The 25,529-nt window shown below is 42.8% G+C and overlaps 1 protein-coding gene across 5 annotated transcripts in view; it reads right to left on the reverse strand.

Moving 5' to 3' along the window:
• The window catches only part of LOC140496258 (transcription initiation factor TFIID subunit 4-like), a 349,124-nt gene that overhangs the window by 172,336 nt on the left and 151,259 nt on the right, over positions 1–25,529 (reverse strand). For all 5 annotated transcript variants that reach the window (XM_072595792.1, XM_072595791.1, XM_072595790.1 and 2 more), the window contains exon 13: positions 5,066–5,191. In XM_072595792.1, the coding sequence (XP_072451893.1) occupies positions 5,066–5,191 (126 nt within the window). The remainder of the gene's footprint in view (positions 1–5,065; positions 5,192–25,529) is intronic.

Below are 25,529 nucleotides of genomic sequence, written 5' to 3' on the forward strand. Positions count from 1 at the left end.
ATATGAAAGCCAGGAATATAATCAAACAAGTATGCTGTTAGACAGAGTTGTGTTGAGCACATAAACCTAACTTTCAAAATACAGTATTGAGTGCAGTGAGAGTGGGCCGTGCACAGAATGGCAGCAACTTCTTGATGGTCAAACAGCAATAGTGGATACTTCAAGATGGTGGTGCCAGTAAGATGACATGTCAGTGGAGAATAGCTGGAGCAAGATTCCTGACACGGTGGTGGCCTGGCCTGGCAGTGGAGCCAGGAATTCTCTGAGTTCCCTGAGTTAGAAGGGAAAATGTCTGCTCCAGGCACCCCCAAGTGACCTACTTGGGCTACAGAGTTGAGCAGACCGGGTTACGCCCATCGAAACATAAAATGAGGGTGATCAAAAGTACCTTGGCTCCTAGAACTTAGGCCTTTCCTTGGGCTGGTGAACTATTATGAAAAGTTAACTCATAACCTGGCCTCCATCCTGGTACCTGTGCATCAACTCTTAAAACAAAGTGGTCACTTAGCCAAGTCATAGCTGTCGTGGAAATTAAGAAACAGATATCTTCCTCTAAGATGTTGGCAAACTATGATCCCAAACGATATCTAGTAATGACATGTGATGCCACCCTGTACGACATCGGGATAGCATTAGCTTATTGGTGGCCCAACAGAGAGGCATGCCCAATAGCATATGCATCCAGGACTTTGGCTAATGCAGAGCAGAAATACGCCCAGAGAGTGAAGGAAAATTTGGCCATCATACTTGGAGTCATAAAGTCATTTATGGATGCTAATTTGTAATAACAACAGATCACATACCCCTGTTAGGTGTACTTAAAAAGTCCGTAATGGTTTTAAAGTTTTTGGACACACTTCTAGTCACAGCTGACAATATCAGACTTTGGACACAGAACAATCCAGCCTTGACAAAACGGACAGAGCTGGTGGAGATGGGGGGATCCAAAGGGCTGTCAGAACCAGAATTGAAACTCTTTTGGACCCAGAGAGACTAGATTGTAGAATAAGGACATCATATTATTACGGGGAGAAAGTGATTTCCTAAGCAAAGATTGCCACCAGTTGAACTCCATTGAAGGCTTCCAAAATAAAGATTTTGGTGATGGCCAGGAGTGGATGCAGATATAGTTGCAACAGTGGGGAAGTGCCCAGAATGTCAACAAGGACAGAAATTACCACCAGCAGCTCCCCCACATTCCTGGGAATGGGCAGGTAAACCCTGGACTCGGTTACACATTGACTCAGCAGGTCCTTTCATGGGCTGAATACTCTTGGTCATTGTGGACGCCCACTCAAAATGGCTGGACATGTATATCATTCAATTGTCACACATGGGGATGACAACAAAACTGCATGCAGTTTTTGCAATACAAGGACTCCCAGAAATGTTGGTTGCAAATAACAGACGATCATTTACCAGCAGAGAATTTGAATATTTCCTAAAGTCAAATCATATAAATACAAATCCATACCATCCATAATCCAATCTACTGGCAGAAAGAGCAGTCCAAACTTTGAAGCCAGGCTTAAGGAAACAGCCAGGCGAATGTGAGGACTGCAGATGCTGGAGATTAGAGTCAAGATTAGAGTGGTGCTGGAAAAGCACAGCAGGTCAGGCAGCATCCAAGGAGCAGAAAAATCGATGTTTCGGGCAGGAGCCCTTTATCTGGGGTGGGGAGGGTGAGATGGCATCAGGAACGCCAATGTCAGCCACAAGATTCTGCTAATCAAGACAGAGAAGTTATTTCAGGGGAGGAAGTTTGGTGTAGGAGCCACAGGAATGGCCCTGCACAGGTAAGAGACACAAGGTCAGGTCCAGGGACATTTAAAGTGTTAGGTGACAGTGTTGAACAAGCACACAGACCATATGAAAGCTGCAAACTCGCAAACAAGCTCCTTGATTGTCTTTCCAATTGTTCCAGAACCCGTGGATTCTCCATTCCCATCAAGCAGTGAAGATACCTCAGAATCTGAGATGGACAAGGTAGATATCACCACCTCAATGCCTTTGCCACCAGAAAAGGAGAATGAATGTCTTCCAAGACATTCCAAGCGAAAGAGGAGAGTTACTGTATGTTACACACTGCTCGTATCTGAAGCAGAAGTTGGAGGATCCTGGCCCAGTGCTAAAACACCTCAGGAGGAGCTACAAAAAAAAAGAACTGGCCTATATCCTCAGACTCAGAATGGGAAGGATGTATTGACTTTAGCAAATTCAGCCAGGTGCACCTCATAGAATATAAATTCCCTGATTGGGACTGTTAATCTGGCTGACAGATTTGTTAAATTTGGCAGACAGCTATCAAGAGGAATGTCAGACATCCTGGTCACTGTGACAGCTGTCTCTGAGGGAGCTGGATCAGTGTCAAGGACTTTCCACGGGTAAATAAAGGGTGATTTGGTGATGCGATACTGGCCTTTGTGGAGTTATTTCAGTCTCTCTTTCAGTTGTATCTTTTTACTCTTTTTATTCTAAAACTTTCAAAATGGCATCAGATTGTGGCGACAGTTGAAGCTTTTCACTGTATTTTATTGTATTATTCACTGCAAAATGCAAGTGACAATAAATCATTCAAATCGTTCAAACATTAAACATGAAAAGTACTTAAAATACTCAGGTCTGGCAGCATTTGCAGAGAGAAAATCAGAGTAAACATTTCATATATTCACTCTGTTTCCTTCTCCACAGATACTGCCAGAAATGTTGAACACATCCAGTAGTTTCTGGTTTATTTTAGATTTCTAGTATCCTCAATATTTTGTTTTCATTCCAAAATTTAATTTGTTGCTTCCCTCTGCCCTTGTCAGGATCCTGAATTCTCAGATTACTTACAACATAGAAGCTCTGAGAGAGAGCACAGGGTTCTAATGCCCCAAATAACCTTTTGTTGATGCAAAAATACAGGTATCAAGGACATAGACATAACTGCAGTTTCTCTGCTATTACCGCCATTGGACTGTACTTGTTAATTCAGGTGGATATGAAGTTTCAAACCGACCTGTGTTACCAAACGTTTTTTGAAAGATTAAGGATATGTCATAGAATCACCATATTTTAAATAACTTATGATCACTTCAATTGGTTAAAAACCACACCAGACCAGTTATGGCCAGATGCACATTGCTTTATTATTAATATTTCTGTAATGAGCAAGGAAAATATAGTAAGCTTATTGCTCACAAGAATGGAATTAAGTTTCTGCAAAATAACATCAGAAGAGCCAGCCAGGTGAGTTTGCAGTTCTCACATCGAAGTTCTCCAAAGGATTGGTTAACACAATGCTCAAGAATGTAACCCTGGTTTGTACTTTTAGTTTCCTTTTCCAAATTTATACTTGTAGGGGTGGGCAAGAGGTTTAGCAGTTAGGGTATGTACCCTAACTCATCACATAGAAATTTAACAAAAGCTTACTTGTGTTTTCAATCCAATCATGCCCCTCACAATGGATCACAGAGACAATTCTCCATTCCTGACATCACTGTGGAGAGTACCCTCAACACACAGATTCTTCTGGTTAAGACAATGGCTCACGAAGGGCAGCTAAGGATGAGCAATGCATGCTAGCTTTGCCAGTTACATCTACATCCCGAGAATAAGCATAAAAAGCTGAGTGATGGGAGATGGTGAAGGAGGTGACGAAAGAAGGTCACCCTTTCTGGGACACAGTGGAAAGGTGAGGGAAGTGGGGGTTTCGTGACATTTCTGACAGGGGTCATACAGAGTTGCTTCAGTTTTACAAGCATTAAATTGGAATAAGCTTGTGCCTTCCATGATTTGATGTCAGTCAAAGAATTGTACAGCAGAGTGCCACTCTGACAATGGTCACGACAGAAACAGGGAGTCAGACATAGATCTAAACATGGAAGTTGATCTGCACTTAAAGATAAGAGTGTGATGGAGGAGCTCCTACCCGAAACCTCAATTTTCCTGTTTCTCTGATGCTGCCTGACCTGCTGTGCTTTTCCAGCACCACTCTAATTTTGATTCTGATCTCCAGCATCTGCAGTCCTCACTTTCACCTGCACTTAAAGATGTTATCAACAAGGATCTGTGCAAGGAACAAAGGGTCAAATGATGAATCTTTCCAACAATGGTAATAAGCAGGTCACAGAGAGGAAGCTACCGCAGAAAGCTAAAGATAGACCAGAACCAAAGGGAGAATTTGTATGATACCAGGTTATAGTCCAACAGGTTTATTTGGAAGCACTAGCTTTCGGAGCGTTGCTCCTTTGTCAGGTGAAGTGACTTTACCTGACAAAGGAGCAGAGTTCTGAAAGCTTGTGATTTCAAATAAACCTGTTGGATATAACCTCTTGTCGTGTGACTTCTGATTTGGTCCACCCCAGTCCAATACCGGCACCTTCACATCAGAAACAAAGGGCAGTGCCTCATGGCAGGATCACAGAAGATAAACAGTGGATGTCATAGAGTCATAGAGATGTACGGCACGGAAACAGACCCTTTGGTCCAACTCGTCCATGCCAAACGTGCAAGATGAACTGTCAAATTCTGCAAAGAAACTCTGGATGACTCAAGAATAGTGCGCCAGTGCTTTCGGCACAAAACCTGAAGTTAGAGACATTCAATTTTGGGCAAAGTGGGAATTGGAGGAGGACAGGCACAAATATCCAAATGTGCAATGTCACCAAGTTGGCTCTTGCCCACTTAATCAGACATGCGTATGAACTTAAAATTTAAAAAAGTTCACTTAGAGTGACATACAAACTATATTTTCTGAAGCTGAATTTATGATAGACAAGATGTTGCTCATTCCACTACTGCACTCCAGTGGTTAATCAGTGTTCTGTGAAATGAAAATTGAAACCATGGTCCAGTAATCAACAACATGCTACCCGGCTTCCCTGAGCCAAATTCTAAAATAGAACCTAGTAGCCATGCTCATGGACTCTGCTTCTTTTCATGTACTTTGCTTTGGAAGGAAGGGGACTGAGAGGAAAGGGGGACAGTTTGTGTTTTAGCTCCATTCTCTCGAAATCTATGAAAACTCATGCTTAAACTGATGCCAACTGAAAACTTGGTTTCATCACTGATCAGTCCATACCTTTGCTGCTTTTAATAGAATTTCTCTCTCCTGATCATCCTTCCGTTGTTTTTCCAGTCGCTCCAGATGTTCAAAGAATTTCAGTTGCGTCCGAACATCTGTTGCTTGTTCGTACCATTCATGGTCCTAGAGATCATTTAGAGAAGAAAGATACATAAGAAAATGCATCATGCACTTTCAATACATGTTTTGTTGCTGGCAACATTCATCCACTCCAACTTAATTACAAGCAGTGAAGATCAAGCAATGTGTGAAAATATGGCTATTCCATGTTCAACAGATTAACCAACATTCTCAGCCCTAACCCCCACTTGATACCTGCAAGCAGCAACCATTTGGATCAACAATAACTTGTATTTACATTTTTAAAAATCAAGACAAGGGAAACAGGGGCTAACAGAGAAAGCCAAAGGTCTTTATTCTAACTTGGAACTTGGTTCAGGAAACTAATTTTATAAGGTTTACAAAGAAGATACAGTAGAAGATACTCTCTCCAACTGTAAGGTAAAGGATTGGCAATGATTAACGCTTATAGGTAGAGTGAAGGAGAACTTAACAACGTACATAGGCAAGGTAAAAACAATGACTGCAGATGCTGAAAATCAAATACTGGATTAGTGGTGCTGGAAGAGCACAGCAGTTCAGGCAGCATCCAACGAGCAGCGAAATCAACGTTTCGGGCAAAAGCCCTTCATCAGGAATAAAGGCAGTGAGCCTGAAGCATGGAGAGATAAGCTAGAGGAGGGTGGGGGTGGGGAGAGAGTAGCATAGAGTACAATGGGTGAGTGGGGGAGGAGATGAAGGTGATAGGTCAAGGAGGAGAGGGTGGAGTGGATAGGTGGAAAAGAAGATAGGCAGGTCGGACAAGTCAAGGAGGCAGTAACTGAGGTGGAAGTTTGAAACTAGGATGAGGTGGGGGAAGGGGAAATGAGGAAGCTGTTGAAGTCCACATTGATGCCCTGGGGTTGAAGTGTTCAGAGGCGGAAGATGAGGCGTTCTTCCTCCAGGCGTCTGGTGGTGAGGGAGCGGCGGTGGAGGAGGCCCAGGACCTCCATGTCCTCGGCAGAGTGGGAGGGGGAGTTGAAATGTTGGGCCACGGGGCGGTTTGGTTGATTGGTGCGGGTGTCTCGGAGATGTTCCCTAAAGCGCTCTGCTAGGAGGCGCCCAGTCTCCCCAATGTAGAGGAGACCGCATCGGGAGCAATGGATACAATAAATGATATTGGTGGATGTGCAGGTGAAACTTTGATGGATGTGGAAGGCTCCTTTAGGGCCTTGGATAGAGGTGAGGGAGGAGGTGTGAGCACAGGTTTTACAGTTCCTGCGGTGGCAGGGGAAAGTGCCAGAATGGGAGGGTGGGTCGTAGGGGGGAGTGGACCTGACCAGGTAGTCACGGAGGGAACGGTCTTTGCAGAAGGCAGAAAGGGGTGGGGAGGGAAATATATCCCTGGTGGTGGGGTCTTTTTGGAGGTGGCGGAAATGTCGGTGGATGATTTGGTTGATGCGAAGGTTTGTAGGGTGGAAGGTGAGCACCAGGGGCGTTCTGTCCTTGTGACGGTTGGAGGGGTGGGGTCTGAGGGCGGAGGTGCGGGATGTGGACGAGATGCGTTGGAGGGCATCTTTAACCACGTGGGAAGGGAAATTGCGGTCTCTAAAGAAGGAGGCCATCTGATGTGTCCTATGGTGGAACTGGTCCTCCTGGGAGCAGATATGGCGGAGGCGGAGAAATTGGGAATACGGGATGGCATTTTTGCAAGAGATAGGGTGGGAAGAGGTGTAATCCAGGTAGCTATGGGAGTCAGTGGGTTTGTAAAAAATGTCAGTGTCAAGTCGGTCGTCACTAATGGAGATGGAGAGGTCCAGGAAGGGGAGCGAGGTGTCAGAGATAGTCCAGGTAAATTTAAGGTCAGGGTGGAATGTGTTGGTGAAGTTGATGAATTGCTCAACCTCCTCGCGGGAGCACGAGGTGGCGCCAATGCATCCCATACACGCACTATCTCTGCATGAAAAAGGTGCCCCTATTGTCCCTTTTAAATTTTTCCCCTCTCACCCTAACCCTCTAATTCTGGACTCCCCCATCCGAGGGAAAAACTTTGCCTATTTATCCTATACTTGCCCTTTTGATTTTATAAACCTCGATAATGTCACCCCTCAGCCTCTGCCGTTCCAGGGAAAACAGCCCCAGACTATTCAGCCTCTCCCTATAGCTCAAATCTCCCAACCCTGGCAACATCCTTGTACATCATTTCTGAACCCTCTCAAGTTTCACAACAACTTTCCCGACAGGAGGGAGACCAGAATTGCATACAAAATTCCAAGTGGCCCAACCAATGTTCTGTACAACCGCAACATGACATCCCAACCCCTATACTCAATGCACTGACCAATAAAGATTAGATTAGATTATTTACAGTGTGGAAACAGGCCCTTCGGCCCAACAAGTCCACACTGACCTGCTGGAGCACAACGCACCCATTCCCCTACATTTACCTCTTTACCTAACATTACGGGCAATTTAGCATGGCCAATTCACCTGACCTGCACATCTTTGGACTGTGGGAGGAAACCGGAGCACCCGGAAGAAAACCACGTACACACAGGGAGAATGTGCAAACTCCACACAGTCACCTGAGTCAGGAAAGCATAGCAAACGCCTTCTTCACTATCCTATCTACCAGAGATTCACTTTCAAGGAACAATGAACAATGCAGTCCAAGGTCTCTTTGTTCAGCAACACTCCCCAGGACCTTACCATTAAGTGGGTAAGTCCTTCCTGATTTGCCTTCCAGATATGCAATACCTCACATTTATCTAAATTAAACTCCATTTGCCATTCCTCAGCCCATTGGCCCAACTGATCAAGATCCCGTTGTACTCTGAGGTAATCTTCCTTGTTGCCCACTATACCTCCAATTTTGGTGTCATTTGACTATTGCTGGAATTTGCATTGCTTAATTTGAACAGTGATTAAAATAGAAAATACTTTCACCAAGGTCATTTGGGAACTTTGCAGTGTGGGAAATGTATTGTAGAAACACAATTTTTCTTTGTTAGCTGAATTATTACATTGTATCTGGCGCAGAGAAATAGAATATTCATTTCCAGCTGGAGTTCATTTTCTACATGAGTCTCTTCCTACGATATTTCATTCAACTATAATACTGCCTGCTGTTCGAGGTCCCTTGTGCTTATGCACCTTCCTCATAAAGGCAGTCGTACTTCAAATGCTTACAGTGGGAGTGGGTTCCACATTCTGTTGCTCTTTGAGTCGAAATTTCACCTGAATTTCATATGGATGATCTTATCTTTACGACGACTAGTTCTGATTTTCCCTACAGGTGGAAGTATCTTCTCCACATCTTCCCTATCAAATTATTTCAGTGTGCTTAAAAATAAACCAGCTGTTTTATCATTATGCATCAGCTCCCAGGTTGAGTCACCAACCTGCACTGAGTTAGCTATGTCTACTGGGACAGAAGAGATAGTAAAGTTGTATTCAGCCACCCTGGGCTATGGAAGACCAATTAGAAAGGTTTTCTATTCTTGAATCACTATCTATCACGTGCTATAAAGTTCACAGGTAGATATAGGGGAGTGTTACATTTATGGACTTACATACACACAAGCATATGACTCAGGAGCAGGAATAGGTCATTCATCCCCTTGAGCCTGCTCCGCCATTAATTAAGAGCATAGTTGATCTGATTATAACCTGAAGTCTACCTTTCTGACTACCTCTGAAACCTTTCAACCTCTTGTTTAACAAGAATCCATCAAACTCTGCCTTAAAAATATTCAAGGACTCTGCTATCAACACCTTAAAAGCAGAAAGATTCAAAGATTCTCAAGTCACTGAGGGAAAAAATATTATCCTCTTCTGTTTTAAGTGGTCAAACAGGAGGCTGGAAGAACACAGCAAGTCTGACAGCATCAGGAAGTTGAAAAAGTCAACGTTTTGGGACTTTATGTGGTTGACCCCGATTTTTAAACAATGACCTCTCTTTCCAGATTCGATCATAAAGAAACATCTGCTCTACATCTACGCTATCAAGACCCCACTGGATCTTACATCTTTCAATCTAGTCAACCTTTTACTCTTTGAGACTCAAGTCATTATAGGCCCAGCCTGTCCAACCTTTCATAATAAGACAACCCACCCATTCCATGTATCAGTCTGGTAATCCTTCACTGAACTGCCTCTAATGTCTTTCTAAAATAAGATGATCAATACTGTGCACAGCACCCCTGATGTGGTCTCCTCAGTGCCTTGTATAATTGAAGCATTAACTCCCTAGTTTTCAACTCAGTTTGCCTCACAACAAATAATAACATTAGTGAGTTTTGAGAAGATTTGTAGCTCAGGTTGAGGTTCTGGATGTAGGTTTGCTCGCTGAGCTAGAAGTTTTGTTTCCAGTTGCTTCATCACCATACTAGGTAACAGCATCAGTGAGCCTCTGGTGAAGCGCTGGTGTTATGTCCCGCTTTCTGTGTGTTTAGGTTGTCTGTCAACTAACACATCGACTTGGACCCCATCTGCCACCTTCTGAGAAAAAGAACAGGAAATGACATCAGAAATACAGGAAATGACATCACCAATACAAGGAAACCTAAACACATAGATAGAAAGGGGGACATAACACCAGAACTTCACAGGAGCCTCACTGTTGTTGTTACCTAGTATGGTGATGAAACATCTGAAACCGAACCTTCCACCTCAGTGAACAAACCTACATCCAAATAATATTTTATTAGCTTTACAAACTATTTGCTGTACTAACCTCTTGCAATTCATGCTGTAAAGTCTGTGTCTTTTTATTTTTGTGCTTTGTAAAACTGCAGACTGAAATGAGAAAGAACTGTTTTGAAACCCATGGATTTACAAGGATGGCTGCACGTTTTGAAAGTAAGGAATTTGATGGCACATCTGAACCTTGTCAGTGTAGCTGTGTGTTCCAGCAACGTGCAAATGAACTGGAGCCAAGGGCTTGTTTATGAGTGAAGCTGATTGGTGTGAACTCGTTGCCAGTTACAAATGACGATGGTTCTCTGTCTGCCAACACCTATGTAATTGGTTGTCAGGTGGCTGAATAGTTTAGGCTATGAACAAGACTGTGAGAAGCTAGTCAGATCAGAGTAGAAACCAGGTCTGCAGTAGCCAAAACACTCCCCTCTCAGTATTCTTTGTAAGTCACTTTAAACCTGAAGAAAAGCAGCATATCTTGCCTTCAGCAGATGCTGCAACTCATGACTCTGAATTGAACAAGTCAGAGACTTTTCATTAGTAAACCAGTCATCGTGTGTCTGTTGCAGACCAGCAGAAGAATTTGGAAAAAGGAAGGATGAAAAGAAAACTTCAGATCAGCAAGAACCAACTCAACAGATCTTAGGAACAAAGATTAAAGAACTGTATTTCCAATTCTTCCTCCACCATTTGTTTCTTTTTCTCCTGTGTTTGTCGGTCTGTATATTAAACAAGTAGTTTATAAGAGGTGTAGAGTTTTAATTTGTCCAATTTATGCAATTTAATTGTTTCCTTGTAACTAGAGCCGAGTTACGTGTAATAAAATATGATTCTCATTAAGTATAGAAACGTAATGCATGCTTTCTATAAATTGGGATCTGAAAAATCAGTTTGTTTGGGAACTTTGCAAATTTTCTTTCCAACTTTACCTTCTGCAACGACACTGAGAATAGTGGGGCTTGATTTAGTGTGAATTGCACTGAACTGTAACAATGAGAAAGGACACCTAGATCCCTCAGAACACTCACTATTTAGATCGTTTGCTTATTTTTCAGTCAAAATGGACAATTCTACTTCCCACATTATGCTCCTTTTGACTTATAGGTACACTAAGTGTACCAACATCTTTTTGTAACCTTCTTGCATCCTCTTTACAACTTACTTTCCATCTACCTTTGTGTTCCTAGCAAAGTTGACAACTGTACCTTCCTTTGTTTCATCTATGTCATTTTCATAAATCAAGAACAACTGAGGTTTCACAGCTTTAAAATTAGATAAATTGGCAAGCTGGATGAAATGTATCCCAGGCTGTTGAGCAAGGGAATGGACAAGATATCATGGGTCTGCCAGTAATTTTGGAATTCTCATTGGCTACAGGTGAGGTGCCTGAGGACTGGAGGGCTATTAACATTGTCTCATTATTAAAACAGGGAGGAAGAGATGGATCCAAGAAATTACAGGCCAGTCAGTTTAACCTCAATGGTGGGGATGTTATTCCAAAGAACTCTCAGGAATAGATATATCGTCACTTGGACAGAAAGAGATTAATCAGGAATAGTCTGCATGGATATGTTAAGAAAATGTTTTGACAAATTTGATTGAGTTTTATGAGGACGTAAACAAGAGCGTTAATGAGGGTAATGCATTTGATGTAGTTTACACAGACTTTAGCAGGGTTTTTAATGCAGTCCCTCATGGCAGACTGGTCAAGGAAGTATGATCCCATGTGATCCAATGAAAGTGACACCTTGGATCCAAAATTGGCTGAAAAGCAGGAAGCAGAAGGTGATAGAAGAGGGGTGTTTCCAGTGGGGTTCCATATGGCTCAGCACTGAGGCCCCTGCTGTTTGTGGGGAAATGATTAAGAAGTTCATGGATAACGCAAAAATTGGTCAGGTGGTAAATCGTGAGAAGGATAGCTATAAATGGTATGAGGATAACAACAGACTGGTCAGCTGGGCAGAGCGGTCGCAAATGGAATTCAACCTGAAAAAGTGTAAGGTAATGCATTTGGGGAAGGTTTACAATACAGGATGAGATAGAGTGCTTGGTGACCTGGTGGAAAGATAAGAATCTCTCCCTCAATGTCAGCAAAACGAAGGAGCTGGTCATTGACTTCATAAAGCAAGGTGGATGATACACCTCTATCTACTTCAATGGTGCTGAGGTGGAAATGGTTGACAGCATCAAGTTCCGAGGACTAATGCTCACCAACAATCTGTCCTGGTCCTAGACCTGCCATGGTCATAAAAACACAGCAATACCTCTACTTCCTCAGCAGGCTAAGGAAATTTGGCATGTCTATAAAGACTCTTATGAATTTTCATAGATGCACCACAGAAAGCATTCTATCCAAATGAGGAAAGGCTGAGTGACTTGAGGCTGTTTTCATTTGAAAGAAGGTTGAGACGTGACTTAATAGAGACATACAAGATGATCAGAGGATTAGATACGTTGGACAGTGAGAGCCTTTTTCCTTGGATGGTAATGGTTAGCCCAAGGGGACATAACTTTAAAATGAGGAGTGATAGAATTAGGACAGATGTCAGAGGTAGGTTCTTTACTCATAGAGTATTAAGGATGTGGAATGCCCTGCCTGCAACAGCAGTAGACCGGCCAACTTTAAGGGCATTTAGATGGTCATTGGATAAACACATGGATGAGAATGAAGTAGTGTAGGTTAAATGGGCTTCAGATTGGTTTCATAGGTTGCCGCAACATTGAGGGCCGAAGGGCCTGTACTGCGCTGTAATGTTCTATGTTCTATGTATCACGGCTTAGTATAGCAACTGCTTTGCCCAGGACCATAACAAACTACAGAGCGTTGTGAAAACAGCCCAGACCATCACACAAGACAACCTTCTTCCCCTGACTCCACCTATACTTCTCGCTGCCTGGGAAAGTCAGCCAATATAATCAAAGACCCCTCGCACTTCAGTTATAATCTCTTCCAACCTCTTCTGTTGGGCAAAAGATACAACAGCTTAAACACTCATACCAACAGATTCAAGAACAGCTTTTCCCCCGCTGTTATTCAACTCCTGAATGAACCTCTCAAATTTTAAATTTAATGTCGATCTCGCTCTTTGTGCATCTTCTCTGCAACCATAACACTGTATTCCTCACTCTGTTTTATTACCCTAATGCGCTTTGTATGGTATGATCTGCCTGTCTTACATGCAAAACAAAACCTATGTAAATGTGACAATAATAAATCAAATCAAATCAAGCAAGGAATTATATTCTGAATGATCAGATCCTAGAAAGTACTTAATATCTGAGAGAGCTCAGCATGCATATTAACTGATCCCTGAAGGTAGCAGGACAGTACGTAAGATGGTTAAGAATGTATTATGGGATTCTTACCTTTATTAGCTGAGGCAGTGAATACAAAAGCAGGGAGGGTATGCTGGTACTGGGTAAAGTGTTGATTGGGCCATAGCTGGAGTGGCCTGTGCAATCCTGGGAAGGACGTGATTGCACTAGACAGGGACAAAAGTTTACCAAGATTTCATCTGGGCTGGACAGTCTGAGCTATGAGGAAATCGTGGATAAGCTGTGATTAATTTTCATGGAGTAATGAAAATTAAGAGATGATCTGATTGAGGGCACAAATAGGGCTAACAGGAAGGCTCTTTTTCCTTTAGAAAAGGGGTCAATAACCATCAAGCATAGATTTAAGACATAAGATGGAAAGCTCAGAGGAGTGCTGAGTTGAGATTTTTTCATACTCACTGCCTGAAAAGGTAGTTCAGTGAGAAACAGTCCTCACAATTGAGCAGTATTGAAATATTCAATTGCTTCAGCATAGCTTCAGGGCTGAAAGCCAAGAGGGGGAAAATGGAATCAGTGTAGTCAGATCTTTGTTGACCAGTGCACACACAATGGGTCAAATGGCTTACTCCTGTGTGGTGTGTTATGAAGATGTGGGTGTACTGTACCTTTAAGAGTTAAAAGTGTTCTGAATAAGATACAATGTAACATGTGGTCCAGCAGCTAGGGTAGCTGGTTGCCTGGAGACAAAACCAAATTTGAATTAGGCCAATCAGTTTAAATTATACCCCAAAAAAGTACCAAACTCCAACCAACCTTGAATTTAGTACATTGACAATGTTAAAAGTCAATGCTTTTGGGGTAAAAGACCAGGAAAAAAATTGAACAGTTGGGGGAGAATTATCAAAAGACCAACAGATATAGGCTGCCAGTCAAAAGTCTCTGAGAGGTACCTGTCTAAAGATAGAGTTTGCACAGAGAAAAACATCAACACACACCTGGGGAGCAAATCTACAGAGGAAGATATAAAAAGAAGATTCGACCGCAGGCTGGTTTTAAAATATCAATTTTTCAATAAATCTTATTCGGGGGTTTTATAGGACTAGTATTATAGAAGGGGAAGGTAAAAGATAGATTAGAGGAAGGAGTTGTAAATAGTTGTTAGTTAATTATTCTCTGTTATACTTTAAGAAATAAGGTTGTTAATTTTTACTTTAAATAGTTCTTGGCTTCTCAAATTTTCACAGATTACTGCATAGGATAAATCTTTTCTGTGTTTCTGGTTGAAATTACATTCTGCTTGGATGTGAGCATAAAAGGTATAGTTAGTAAGTTTGCACATGACACCAAAATTGGAGTTATAGTGGACAGCGAAGAAGGTTACCTCAGATTACAACGGGATCTTGATCAAATGGACCAATGTGCTGAGGAGTGGCAGATGGAGTTTAATTTAGATAAATGTAAGGTGCTGCATTTTGGGAAAGCAAATTTTAGCAGGATTTATATACTTAATGTAAGGGAGTGTTGCTGAACAAAGAGACCTTGGAGTGTAGGTTCATAGCTCCTCGAAAGTAGAGTCGAGGTAGATAGGATAGCGAAGAAGGCGTTTGGTATGCTTTCTTTATTGGTCAGAGTATTGAGTACAGGAGTTGAGAGGTCATGTTGCAGCTGTACAGGAGGTTGGTTAGGCCACTTTTGGAATATTGCGTGCAATTCTAGTCTCCTTTCTATTGGAAGTATGTTGTGAAAGTTGAAAGTGTTCAGAAATGATTTACAAGGATGTTGCCAGGGTTGGAGGATTTGAGCTATAGGGAGAGGATAAATAGCCTGGGGCTGTTTTCCCTGGAATATTGGAGGATGAGGGGAATTTTATAGACGTTTCTAAAATTATGAGGGACATGGATAGGATAAATAGACAAAGTCTTTTCCCTGAGGTGGGGGAGTCCAGAACCAGAGGGCATAGGTTTAGGGTGAGAGGGGAAAGATATAAAGAGACCTAAAGGGCAACCTTTTCACAAAGAGGGTGGTGCGTGTATGGAATGAGCTGCCAGAGGAAGTGGTGGAGGCTCGTACAATTGCAACATTTAAAAGGCATCTGGATGGGTAGATGAATAGGAAGTGAGTTTTGAGAAGATTTGTAGCTCAGGTTGAGGTTCTGGATGTAGATTTGCTCGCTGAGTTGGAAGGTTCATTTTTAGATGTTTTGTCACCATACTAGTAACATCTTCAGTGAACCTCTTGGATGAAACACTGCTGATGATTCCTGCTTTCTATTTATATGTTTGGGTTTCTTTGGGTTGTTGATGTCAGGGGATGGTAAATCGGGTCAAAGTCAATGTGTTTGTTGATAGAGTTCCGGTTGGAATGCTATGCTTCTAGGAATTCTCATGCGTGTCTTTGTTTGGCTTGTTTTAGGATGGATGTGTTGTCCCAGTCGAAGTGGTGTCCTTCCTTATCTGCATGTAAGGATACTAGTGAGAGAGGGTCATGTTGTTTTGTGGCTAGTTGATGTTCATGTATCCTGGTGGCTAGGTTTTTGCTTCTTTGTCAAATGCAGTGTTTGTTACAGTCCTTGCACGGTATTCTGCCTTATTTTAATAAAATGTGCCTTACTCTAATCCAAAACCTTTTTTGTAGACCATCTCTTTCCATTTCCATAAAGAATTTAAACCATACGGTGTTGTGTTTGCTATCACTAAATGCACTGCCACCTCAAAACACCTGTCTAGCTTCCTTCCCCAGTATTAGGTCCAGCACTGCACTATCCCGTGTTGGATCTTCCACCTGTTGATATAAAAAACACTTCTGAATACATTTTTAGAAATCTGACCCCTCTAAGCACTTTACACTATGACAATCCCAATTAAAGTTTGGGATGTTAAAATCCTTAATATAATTACCCAATTAATGTTTTTACATACCTTGATGAATTTTCTACACATCATCTTTATTTCTCTCCACAGATAATTTCTGATTTTGAGTTTGTTTCGGATTTCCACCATCCACAATTCTTTCGGTTTTTGATTAGATTAGATTAGATTCCCTACACTGTGGAAACAGGCCCTTCTGTTAACAAGTTTTGAAAAGATTTATAGCTCAGGTTCAGGTTCTGGATGTAGGTTTGCTTGCTGATCTGTAAGGTTCATTTTCAGACGTTTTGTCACCATACTAGGTAACATGCGGCTCTGGATGAAGCAATGCTGATGATCCCTCCTTTCTATTTATATGTTTGGGTTTCTTTAGGTTGGTGATGTCATTTCCTGTCCTTTTTCTCAGGGTGTTGTAAATCGGGTCCCAGTCAATGTGTTTGTTGATAGAGTTCTGGTTGGAATGCCATGGTTCTAGGAATTCTCATGCGTGGCTTGTACTAGGATGGATGTGTTGTCCCAGTTGAAATGGTGTCTTTCCTTATCTGTATATAAGAATACTAGTGAGAGAGGGTCATGTCGTTTTGTGGCTAGTTGATGTTCATGTATCCTGGTGGCTAGGTTTTTGCTTCTTTGTCAAATGTAGTGTTTGTTACAGTCCTTGCACGGTATTTTGTAAATGACATTAGTTTTGTTTGTTGTCTGTATAGGGTCTTTCAAGTTCATTAGCTGCTGTTTTAGTGTGTTGGTGGGTTTGTGGGCTACCATGATGCCAAAGGGGTCTGAGTAGTCTGTCAGTCATTTTCGAGATATCTTTAATGTAGGGGAGAGTGGCTCGGGTTTCTGGACACGTTTTGTTTGCTTGTTTGGGTTTGTTGCTGAGAAACCTGTGGACTGTGTTCATTGGGTAGGCGAAAGTGAGGACTGCAGATGCTGGAAACCAGAGTTTAGATTAGAGTGGTGCTGGAAAAGCACTGCAGGTCAGGCAGCATCCGAGGGGCAGGAAAATCAATGTTTTGGGCAAAAGCCCTTCATCAGGGATGGAGCCTCCAGGGTGGAGAGATAAATGGGGAGGGGGGGGGATGGGGAGAAGGTAGCAAAGAGTACAATGGGTGAATGGGGGTGGGGAGGGAGGTGATAGGTCAGAGGGGAGGGTGGAGTGGATAGGTGGGAAGGGAGATTGGCAGGTAGGACAGACCATGAGGACAGCGCTGAGCTGGAAGATTGGAATTGGGGGGAGGGGAAATGAGGAACTGGTGAAGTCCACATTGATACCCTGAAGTTGAAGTGTTCTGAGGCGGAAGATGAGACGTTCTTCCTCCAGGTGTTGGGTGGTGAGGGAGCGACAATGGAGGAGGCCCAGGACTTGCATGTCCTCGGCAGAGTGGGAGGGGGAGTTGAAATGTTGGGCCACGGGGCGGTGAGGTTGATTGGTGCGGGTGTCCCAGAGATGTTCCCTGAAGCACTCTGCTAGGAGACATCCAGTCTCCCCAATGTAGAGGACACCACAACAGGAGCAATGGATACAATAAATTGTATTGAGCACCCATTCTTTTTGAATACACTGTATAGGTGATTTTTCTCTGCTCTGCATAGTTCCTCTGTGCTGCAGTGTGTAGTGGCTCATTGGAATAATGTTAAAAAAATCCAGCTAACTATCAGACAGGTAGTCGCACCAACATTAAGCAGGTAAAAGGAAGGAAACACAGTCAATACACAAGAAAGGAAAGCACTAGAAGAGAAAATACTGGAAAATCTCAGCAGGTCTGGCAGCATCTGTAAGGAGAGAAAAGAGCTGACGTTTCGAGTCTAACTGACCCTTTCTGTCTCCATTAATATCCATTACAAGCCCTCTGACTCCCACAGCTATCAGGACTACAGCTCTTCTCACCCTACGTCCTGTAAGGACTCTATCCCTTTCTCTCAGCTCCTTTGCCTCTGCTGTATTTGTTCTGATGAGGCCACTTTCCAAAGTGGTGCTCTTAATATGTGCTCCTTCTTCTCCAACCATGGCTTCCCACCTAAAAGAAAGAGCTTTGCAAAGGGTCAGTTAGACTCAAAACGTCAGCTCTTTTCTCTCTTTACAGATGCTGCCAGACCTGCTGAGATTTTCCAGCATTTTCTCTTTTGGTTTCAGATTCCAGCATCCGCAGTAATTTGCTTTTATAAAGGAAAGCTGTAGAAAGACTAATAAAAGATAAAAACATTGTTATCCTATCTGCATACAAAGGATACTTGACAGTTATTTTAAATCAAAGAGACTACATTGAAAAAGCGAACCCACATCTTACAGATACCAATATTTACCAACAAGTGGTGATAGACCCGGCCCCACAACTAGAGAACCAAATCACAGCCCTACTCAAAAAACTTGAGAAATCTGGAGAAATAAATAAGACCGACTTCCAAAAAAATGAAACCAGGCGGATCCAACACACCACGCTTCTACGGATGACCCAAAATTCACAACCCAGGAGCCCCCCTCAGACTCATAGTCTCGCTACCTGGAACACCAACTTACAGACTGGCGAAGGAGCTACACCAAAGACCAAAACACTTAGTAGAAGACTCACGTCACTCCATCCACTCCACCCAAGAATTATTGAAGACCATCAAAGTTGCTAAGATAGAAGAGGATGAAATAATGGTCTCCTTTGATGTAACAGCCCTGTTTACATCAATCAAAATTAACCTGACCAAGAAAACACTGACTACACTATTAGAAGACCCAAAGACACATACACCAAACACCATCAACTTCATCAGCTACACTGGACAAACAGGTAGAAAACTAGCCACGAGGATACATGCCCTCTCTCACTAGTATCCTTACATACAGATAAGGAAGGACACCACTTTGACTGGGACAACACATTCATCCTAGGACAAGCCAAACAGAGACACGCATGAGAATTCTTAGAAGCATGGCATTCCAACCGGAACTCTATCAACAAACACATTGATTTGGACCCCATTTACCACCCCGAGTAAAAGAACAGGAAATGACATCTCCACAGGAAATGACAATACCACAGGAAATGACATCACCAACCTAAAGAAACCAAAACATATAAATAGAAAGCAGGAATCATCAACAGTGTTTCATCCAGAGGCTCACTGAAGGTGTTACCGAGTATTGTGATGAAACATCTGAAAATGAACCTTCCAGCTCAGCGAGCAAACCTATCTCCATGAATAGGAAGGCTTTGGAGGGATATGTGCTGGGTGCTGGCAGGTGGGACTATATTGCTTTGGGATATCTGGTCAGCATAGACGAGTTGGACTGAAGGGTCTGTTTCCATGCTGTACATCTCTATGGCCCCATTATTCTATGATATCTGGTCCATATGGACAAGTTTGACCAAAGAGTCTATTTTCATGCTGTATATCTGTAGAATTCTAGTTACAGCAGTAACGTATTCCTCAATCAAAAACACCACCACCTCCAACTTCTTGCCTCCTTTCCTATTATTCCTATAGCACCTAAAACCCAGAACATTGAGCTGAAAGTCTTGTCCATCTCTCAGCTAAATTTCTGTAATAACTACCATGTCCCAATCCCATGTTCTTAAACATGCCCTGAGTTCATCAGCCTTACCTGTAAGATCCCTTGCATTGAAATAAATATGATTTAGTTCTTCAGAGTTACTATTTACTCTGATCTCTCTTGTCTTTCATTTTTAATTGACGTGTTGTCTTCACATTCAAAGCTTCCCCATCAATCCTTCTGTTTACACTGCTATTTAGAATTTCTCCACTCCCTCTCACTATCAGTATAAAGTCTCCCTTAATGGAATAAGGAAAGCCCCCTGCTAAGGTATCTGTCTCTTTAGAATTCAGGTTAGACCCATCCATTTTGAACAGGTCTTTTCTATTCCAAACAATACACTAGCTCTTCAGCCATTAATTTATCTCCTTTATCCTTTTATTCCTTCCCTCGTTTGAGTTTGGCATTGGGCGTAATTTCTGGCATAGCCTCCGATTTTGCAAAGTTCATCTTATTTCCTGAAATAGCGCCAAATGAATTGATACATTGTATCAAATGGGGTACGGAGGTGATTGGGTTCAATAAAAACAGAAGGACATCATCCGTGTACAGTGTAATCTTGTGTGCCCTCGATCCCACTTCCGGAGCGGTTATGTGGACGTTCTGACGAATGGCCTCTGCCAGGAGCTCTATCACCAACGTAAATAACAGCGGTGAGAGGGGGCAGCCTTGCCGACTACCCCGACCAATCCTTAAGGTTCCCAGACTTCACCCCATTGGTGATGACCATGGCCAGAGGGTGGTGATATAAAACCTCCACCCACCTGGCAAAGACCCCACCCAACCCAAACTATTCTAAGACATAAAATAGATACGGCCATTCCACTTGGTCAAATGCTTTCTCTGCATCTAAGGAAATCACTAACCCTTGAATCGATCATTGTTGACAAATTTGGATCGTATTCGGTAACCTTCTAATATTATTACAGGATCCACGGCTCCTTATAAAGTCTGTCTGGTTCTCTTTAATAAGATGGGGGCAACACCCTTTCCAATCTCAGCGTCACGATCTTGGACAGAATCTTGAAATCTGAATTTAATCGAGAGATGGGCCTGTATGAGGCACAGTCCTTAGGAACCTTCCCCTTCTTAAGAATTGAGGAAATATTAGCTTCTCTCAAAGATGGTTCATGCATATAGGAGTGATTATACATCCCCAACATCAACCCTGACAGAATCCTTATAAACTCCTTTAAAAACTCACCCAGGAGACCATCAGGGCCAGGCGCTTTCCCACTCTGAAGTTGCCTAGCTGCCTCCTGTATTTCCTGAACTGTCAAGGGGGCATTAAGGAGAGAGGCCTGTTCCAAAGTTACCCCTGGGGGGTCCAGGTTCTTAAAAAAGGTCTCCATTTTAGCACTCCTGTCCTCACAACCTTCAGACTGATACAATTCAGAGTAAAAGCTCCGAAAAGCCTCATTAATCTTTTTAGCATCGTATGTAAGGACCCCGGTGCTGTCTCTGATTGCAGTAATGGATTGGGGAGCACGCCTTTTCCTCGTCAGGTATGCTAAATACTTCCCTGGCCTATCCCCATACTCGAACAGCCTCTGTCTAGCAAAAGCAAGTTCTTTCTTTGCGTTTTGTATCAGTATTGAATTCAAGGCAGCCCGAAGGGCCGTGATCTGCTGTAGCTTAGTCACCGAAGGCCATGCAAAATATGCCGCCTCGGTGGTTTTTAACCGCGTCTCAAGTAGATGCTGCTGTTCCTCCTTCTGTCGTTTCCGGCTATCCGAATGGGAAATAGCTAATACCCTAGCAAAGGCCTTAGCAGTCTCCCATAGCATGGACGGACTACTAGCCGTGCCTGAGTTGATAATCAAGAATTCCTGAAACTCCTTCAAAACGTATTCCACAAATTTGGAATCCTTAAGGAGAAAAGGGTCCAAACGCCAGTGCCGCAAACCTAACCCTTCACTCTTGGCCTTAACCTCCAACTATACTGCTGCGTGATCAGAGATATTCCCAATTTCACAACCCATAATCGAATCCAGAAGGGCCAAGGGAGCCAGAAAGAGGTCAATCCTCGTGTGACATTTATGTGGGTTTGAAAAAAAGGTGAAGTCCCTGCCGGTAGGGTGAAGACATCTCCAAATATCCACCAGCCCCAACTCCTCGCACAACGTCAACCACCTGTTTGGCCTGCAAAGAAATAGTTGGGGGCCCACAAGGCATCCTGTCCACTGTCGGAGCCAAAAGACAATTAAAATCCCCCCCTATAATAATGTGCCGTGTTCCAAAAGCACTCAACTTAGAGAAAGCACTAATCAAAAATTTGAGGGGATGCGCTGGAGGACAGTAGACATTTAAAATGCCATATTTCTCTCCATGTATCACAAACCATCCCTGCTCATCCTTTCACTTGCTCTAATGATGTGAACAGAAGATTTTTCTGGATAAGTACCACCACTCCCCTACTTTTATTCGTAAAGGATGAAAAGAATACCCGGTCATAACCCCCCTGTTGTAATTTCAGGTGTTTCCCATCATCAAGATGGGTTTCCTGCAACAAAGCGATATCAACCCTTGCCCTCTTAAGGCTAGAAAGCACTTTTTTTTCCTTTTAATAGGTAAATGACTTCCCTTAATGTTCCAGGTGCACCATTTAATAAGACACTTAACCATATCCCCTTTCAGAGACCCTTGAACCCCTCAGAGGGAGAATCCTGCTTACAAAGTGCCGAGCATAAGTAAATAAATACTCATAGAATCGAAAACTATATATACAAAAACTATTCTATCATAACTATAAACAACTCTTACTACCAAAAAACTATAAAGAAAACCAACTATAGAACCTTGAATGGAAGACTCTTCCCCTTGCCCATAGGGGGCACTCCCCTTACCCAACCCTCCTTCACAGCTCCTTCAAACCTGGACTGTGCCCCAGCCTTAGGCCAGAAAAAAACAAGGAGCTGATCCTTAAATCAACAGAAAAAAGACCAAGTCAGGATGAGCACTCCACCCATCCCTGGTTTCATGACACCCCTACTTGTGACTAAAAGAGAAGCAGAACAAACAAAAAAAAGGGAGAGAGACAACAAAGAACATCCACAAAATTTCCCATCAGAAAATCCAGTTATTAAAAAAAAAGGAACTACTTAAGACCATAAGACATAGGAGTGGAAGTAAGGCCATTCGGCCCATCGAGTCCACTCCGCCATTCAATCATGGCTGATGGCATTTCAACTCCACTTACCCGCATTCTCCCCGCAGCCCTTAATTTCGAAGTCTTTTCCCTCCTTTCCAAAAAGGAAATTATTAGGGAGAAAGAAAGGAATAAAAAAAAGGAAGGGAAAATAGAAAAGAGAACAAACATTAACCATATTCTTCAGGCCAATCCGTCTATTTTAAAGTATCTACAAAGTTTTTAGCCTTATCTGCCGAGTCAAATGTATAAACCGAGTCCTCGTGGTTGAAACGAAGTACTGTGGGGTATCTCATGGAGTATTGGATGCCCAGGTTCCTCAGCCTCTTTTTAACTTCATCGAAGGACTTCCTCTTTCAAATTACAGCTGCTGAAAAATCCTGGAAAAATATGATTTTTGACTCCTTGTACAGCAGTGCCTGCTGAGGGATCTGGAAGCTTCTATGACTTTTTGCTTGTCCTTATATGAGTGGAAGTGCACTAGGACCGGGCGGGGAAGATGTGAAGGCCCAAAATCTTTGGCAGCCAGTTTTCAAAGAAGCTGACTGGCTGCTCACCTTCCTCACCTTCAGAGAGCCCGAAAGTTCGGAGATTTATCCTTCGTCCTCGATTTTGGTTGTCGATATGGTCTCGCAAGCCTGCCCCTCTCGCTCCAGCACCTGGATCCGACTGGATGAGGACTCCATCGCAGCTTCCAAGGCCTTAGTTCGACCCTCCACCTCCTCCAGCCTCTCCCCGAGGCCCTGGATCTCCTGCTCGTGCTTCTGCAGCCTGGATGTGATAGGTTGGACCTGGGCACGAATCTCCCCACGATCTCCTCAATCGCAGCCCCAACTTTCAAGGTAAGTCTCTCCATCGCTGCAGCCAATCCCTGTGAGTCTGTCAGGTCCCCGGTGGGCTCAGGAGAGGCTGCTGCTGCTGCAGTCTCTGGTGGGGTAGGTGCTGCAGGGGAGTGTCCTCCCTGCTGCTGTTTGCTTGCTCCTTTTCCCTTTGGCAAGGGCTTATGCCCGAAACATCGATTCTCCTGTTCCTTGGATGCTGCCTGACCTGCTGCACTTTTCCAGCAACACATTTTCAGCTCAGCATCCTTCCCACTCCCAAATATTAACAAATATGTGTTCTGTAAGGTTTTAAACTAATAATTCCACCACACAAGGTGGCCAGCGATGACAAAAAACACCGGTATGCCTTGGCTGTTAGGAAGAGCTGTTCACAGCAGTTCTACAGAATCACCACCAACTTGCCGAGTCCAAGGTTCTATTTTTTAATCTTCTACCTGACCTCTTAAATCCACTCTGTACTGCTTAAACCTTTTCCCTAAAAATCTTGCCAACCTTAAAAGACTCATTTACTCTAACTTTCTGCTTCCTAATTAAAAATCACACAACACCAGGTTATAGTCTAACAGGTTCAATTGGAAGCACACTAGCTATCGGAGCGACGCTCCTTCATCAGGTGATAGTGGTGGGCTCAATCGTAACACAGAATTTATAGCAAAAATTTACAGTGTGATGTAACTGAAATTATACATTGAAAAATTGATTGTCTGTTAAGCCTTTCATCTGTTAGAATACAGTGATAGTTTCACTTCTTTCACGTGTAAATCACAAAACCTTTTTTTTAAAAGTTGCATTCTCGGGTTAGCTGTTAACAATGGTGATAGCTAGACAATATGTTGAAGGTGTTGGCCCCCTGTGTTCTCTGTCTATGACCTGATGTTTAGATTGATTCTAATCTAAAAAGTGAGATAGAGTTTTACATAATAGAGTTTTACATAAATTCATGCAGTTTCTGAGCTCAGAGTTCTACATGAATGTATGGAGTTTTTGAGCAAAGTACAATGTAACTCTGCAAGTACAAATTCACCTCACAAAATATATGTGTGCATGTGGGTCTTTGTCTGTGTGTGTGTGTGTGTCTGTCTGTCTGTCTGGGTTGGGGGTTGTGAGTGTGAGAAAGTGTGTGTGTGTGTAGTGAGTGCAGAGTGTCTTAAGTCTGTGAGGGGGTGCATGTGTGAGTGTGGGAGTGTGTATGTCTATAAGGGTATGTGTGGGTGTCTGTGTGCGCGTCACCATTGTTTGGACAATGGTAAATCATGCACGAGAGGGTAAATGAATGACAGATGAAGTATAATGTGGTTAATCTGAGGTTATCCACTTTGGCATCAAATACATTAAGACGGATTATTATCTGAATGGTAACAGATTGGGAAGGGGTGAAGCGCAATGAAACCTGGGAGTCCTCATAAACGAATCATTAAAAGTGAGTACACAGGTGCAGCCAACAGTGAAGAAGACAAATGATATGATAGCATTTATAGCAAGAGGATTGGAATACAGGAGCAGGAATGTATTGCTGCAATTGTACACAGCCTTGCTGAGGCAACACCTGGAGTATTGTGTATGGTTTTGGTCTCCTTATCTGAAGGAGAAAGATGTCCTGGTTATGGAGGGAGTGTGGCAGCACTAACATATGAAAAGAGGCTGGATCAATTAGGACTATATTGCTGGAGTTGAGAACAATTAGTTGGGGGATCTCATGGAAACCTATAAAATTCTAACAGGACTACATGGGGAAAACAAAGGAAGGATATTCCCAATAAGTGGAGAATCCAGAACCAGTCTAAGGATATGGGCTAGGCCATTATGGATTTTTGAGGTGGAGAAATTTCCTCATTCAGAGAGGGGTGAGCCTGTGACATTCTTTGCAACAAAATGATTTGAAGCCTTTTGTTGAATGTTTTCAAGATGAAGTTAGATATAGTTCTTAGGAGTGAAGGGGTCAAATCAGTAGGAGGAAAATGCAGGAGCAAGTTACTGTGTCAGATGATCAATTATGATCTTACTGAAGGTCAGATCAGACTCAAATGGCCAAGCAAATTTTTCTATG

This window comes from Chiloscyllium punctatum, chromosome 26 (assembly GCF_047496795.1).
Source record: "Chiloscyllium punctatum isolate Juve2018m chromosome 26, sChiPun1.3, whole genome shotgun sequence".
Classification (NCBI taxonomy): domain Eukaryota; kingdom Metazoa; phylum Chordata; class Chondrichthyes; order Orectolobiformes; family Hemiscylliidae; genus Chiloscyllium; species Chiloscyllium punctatum.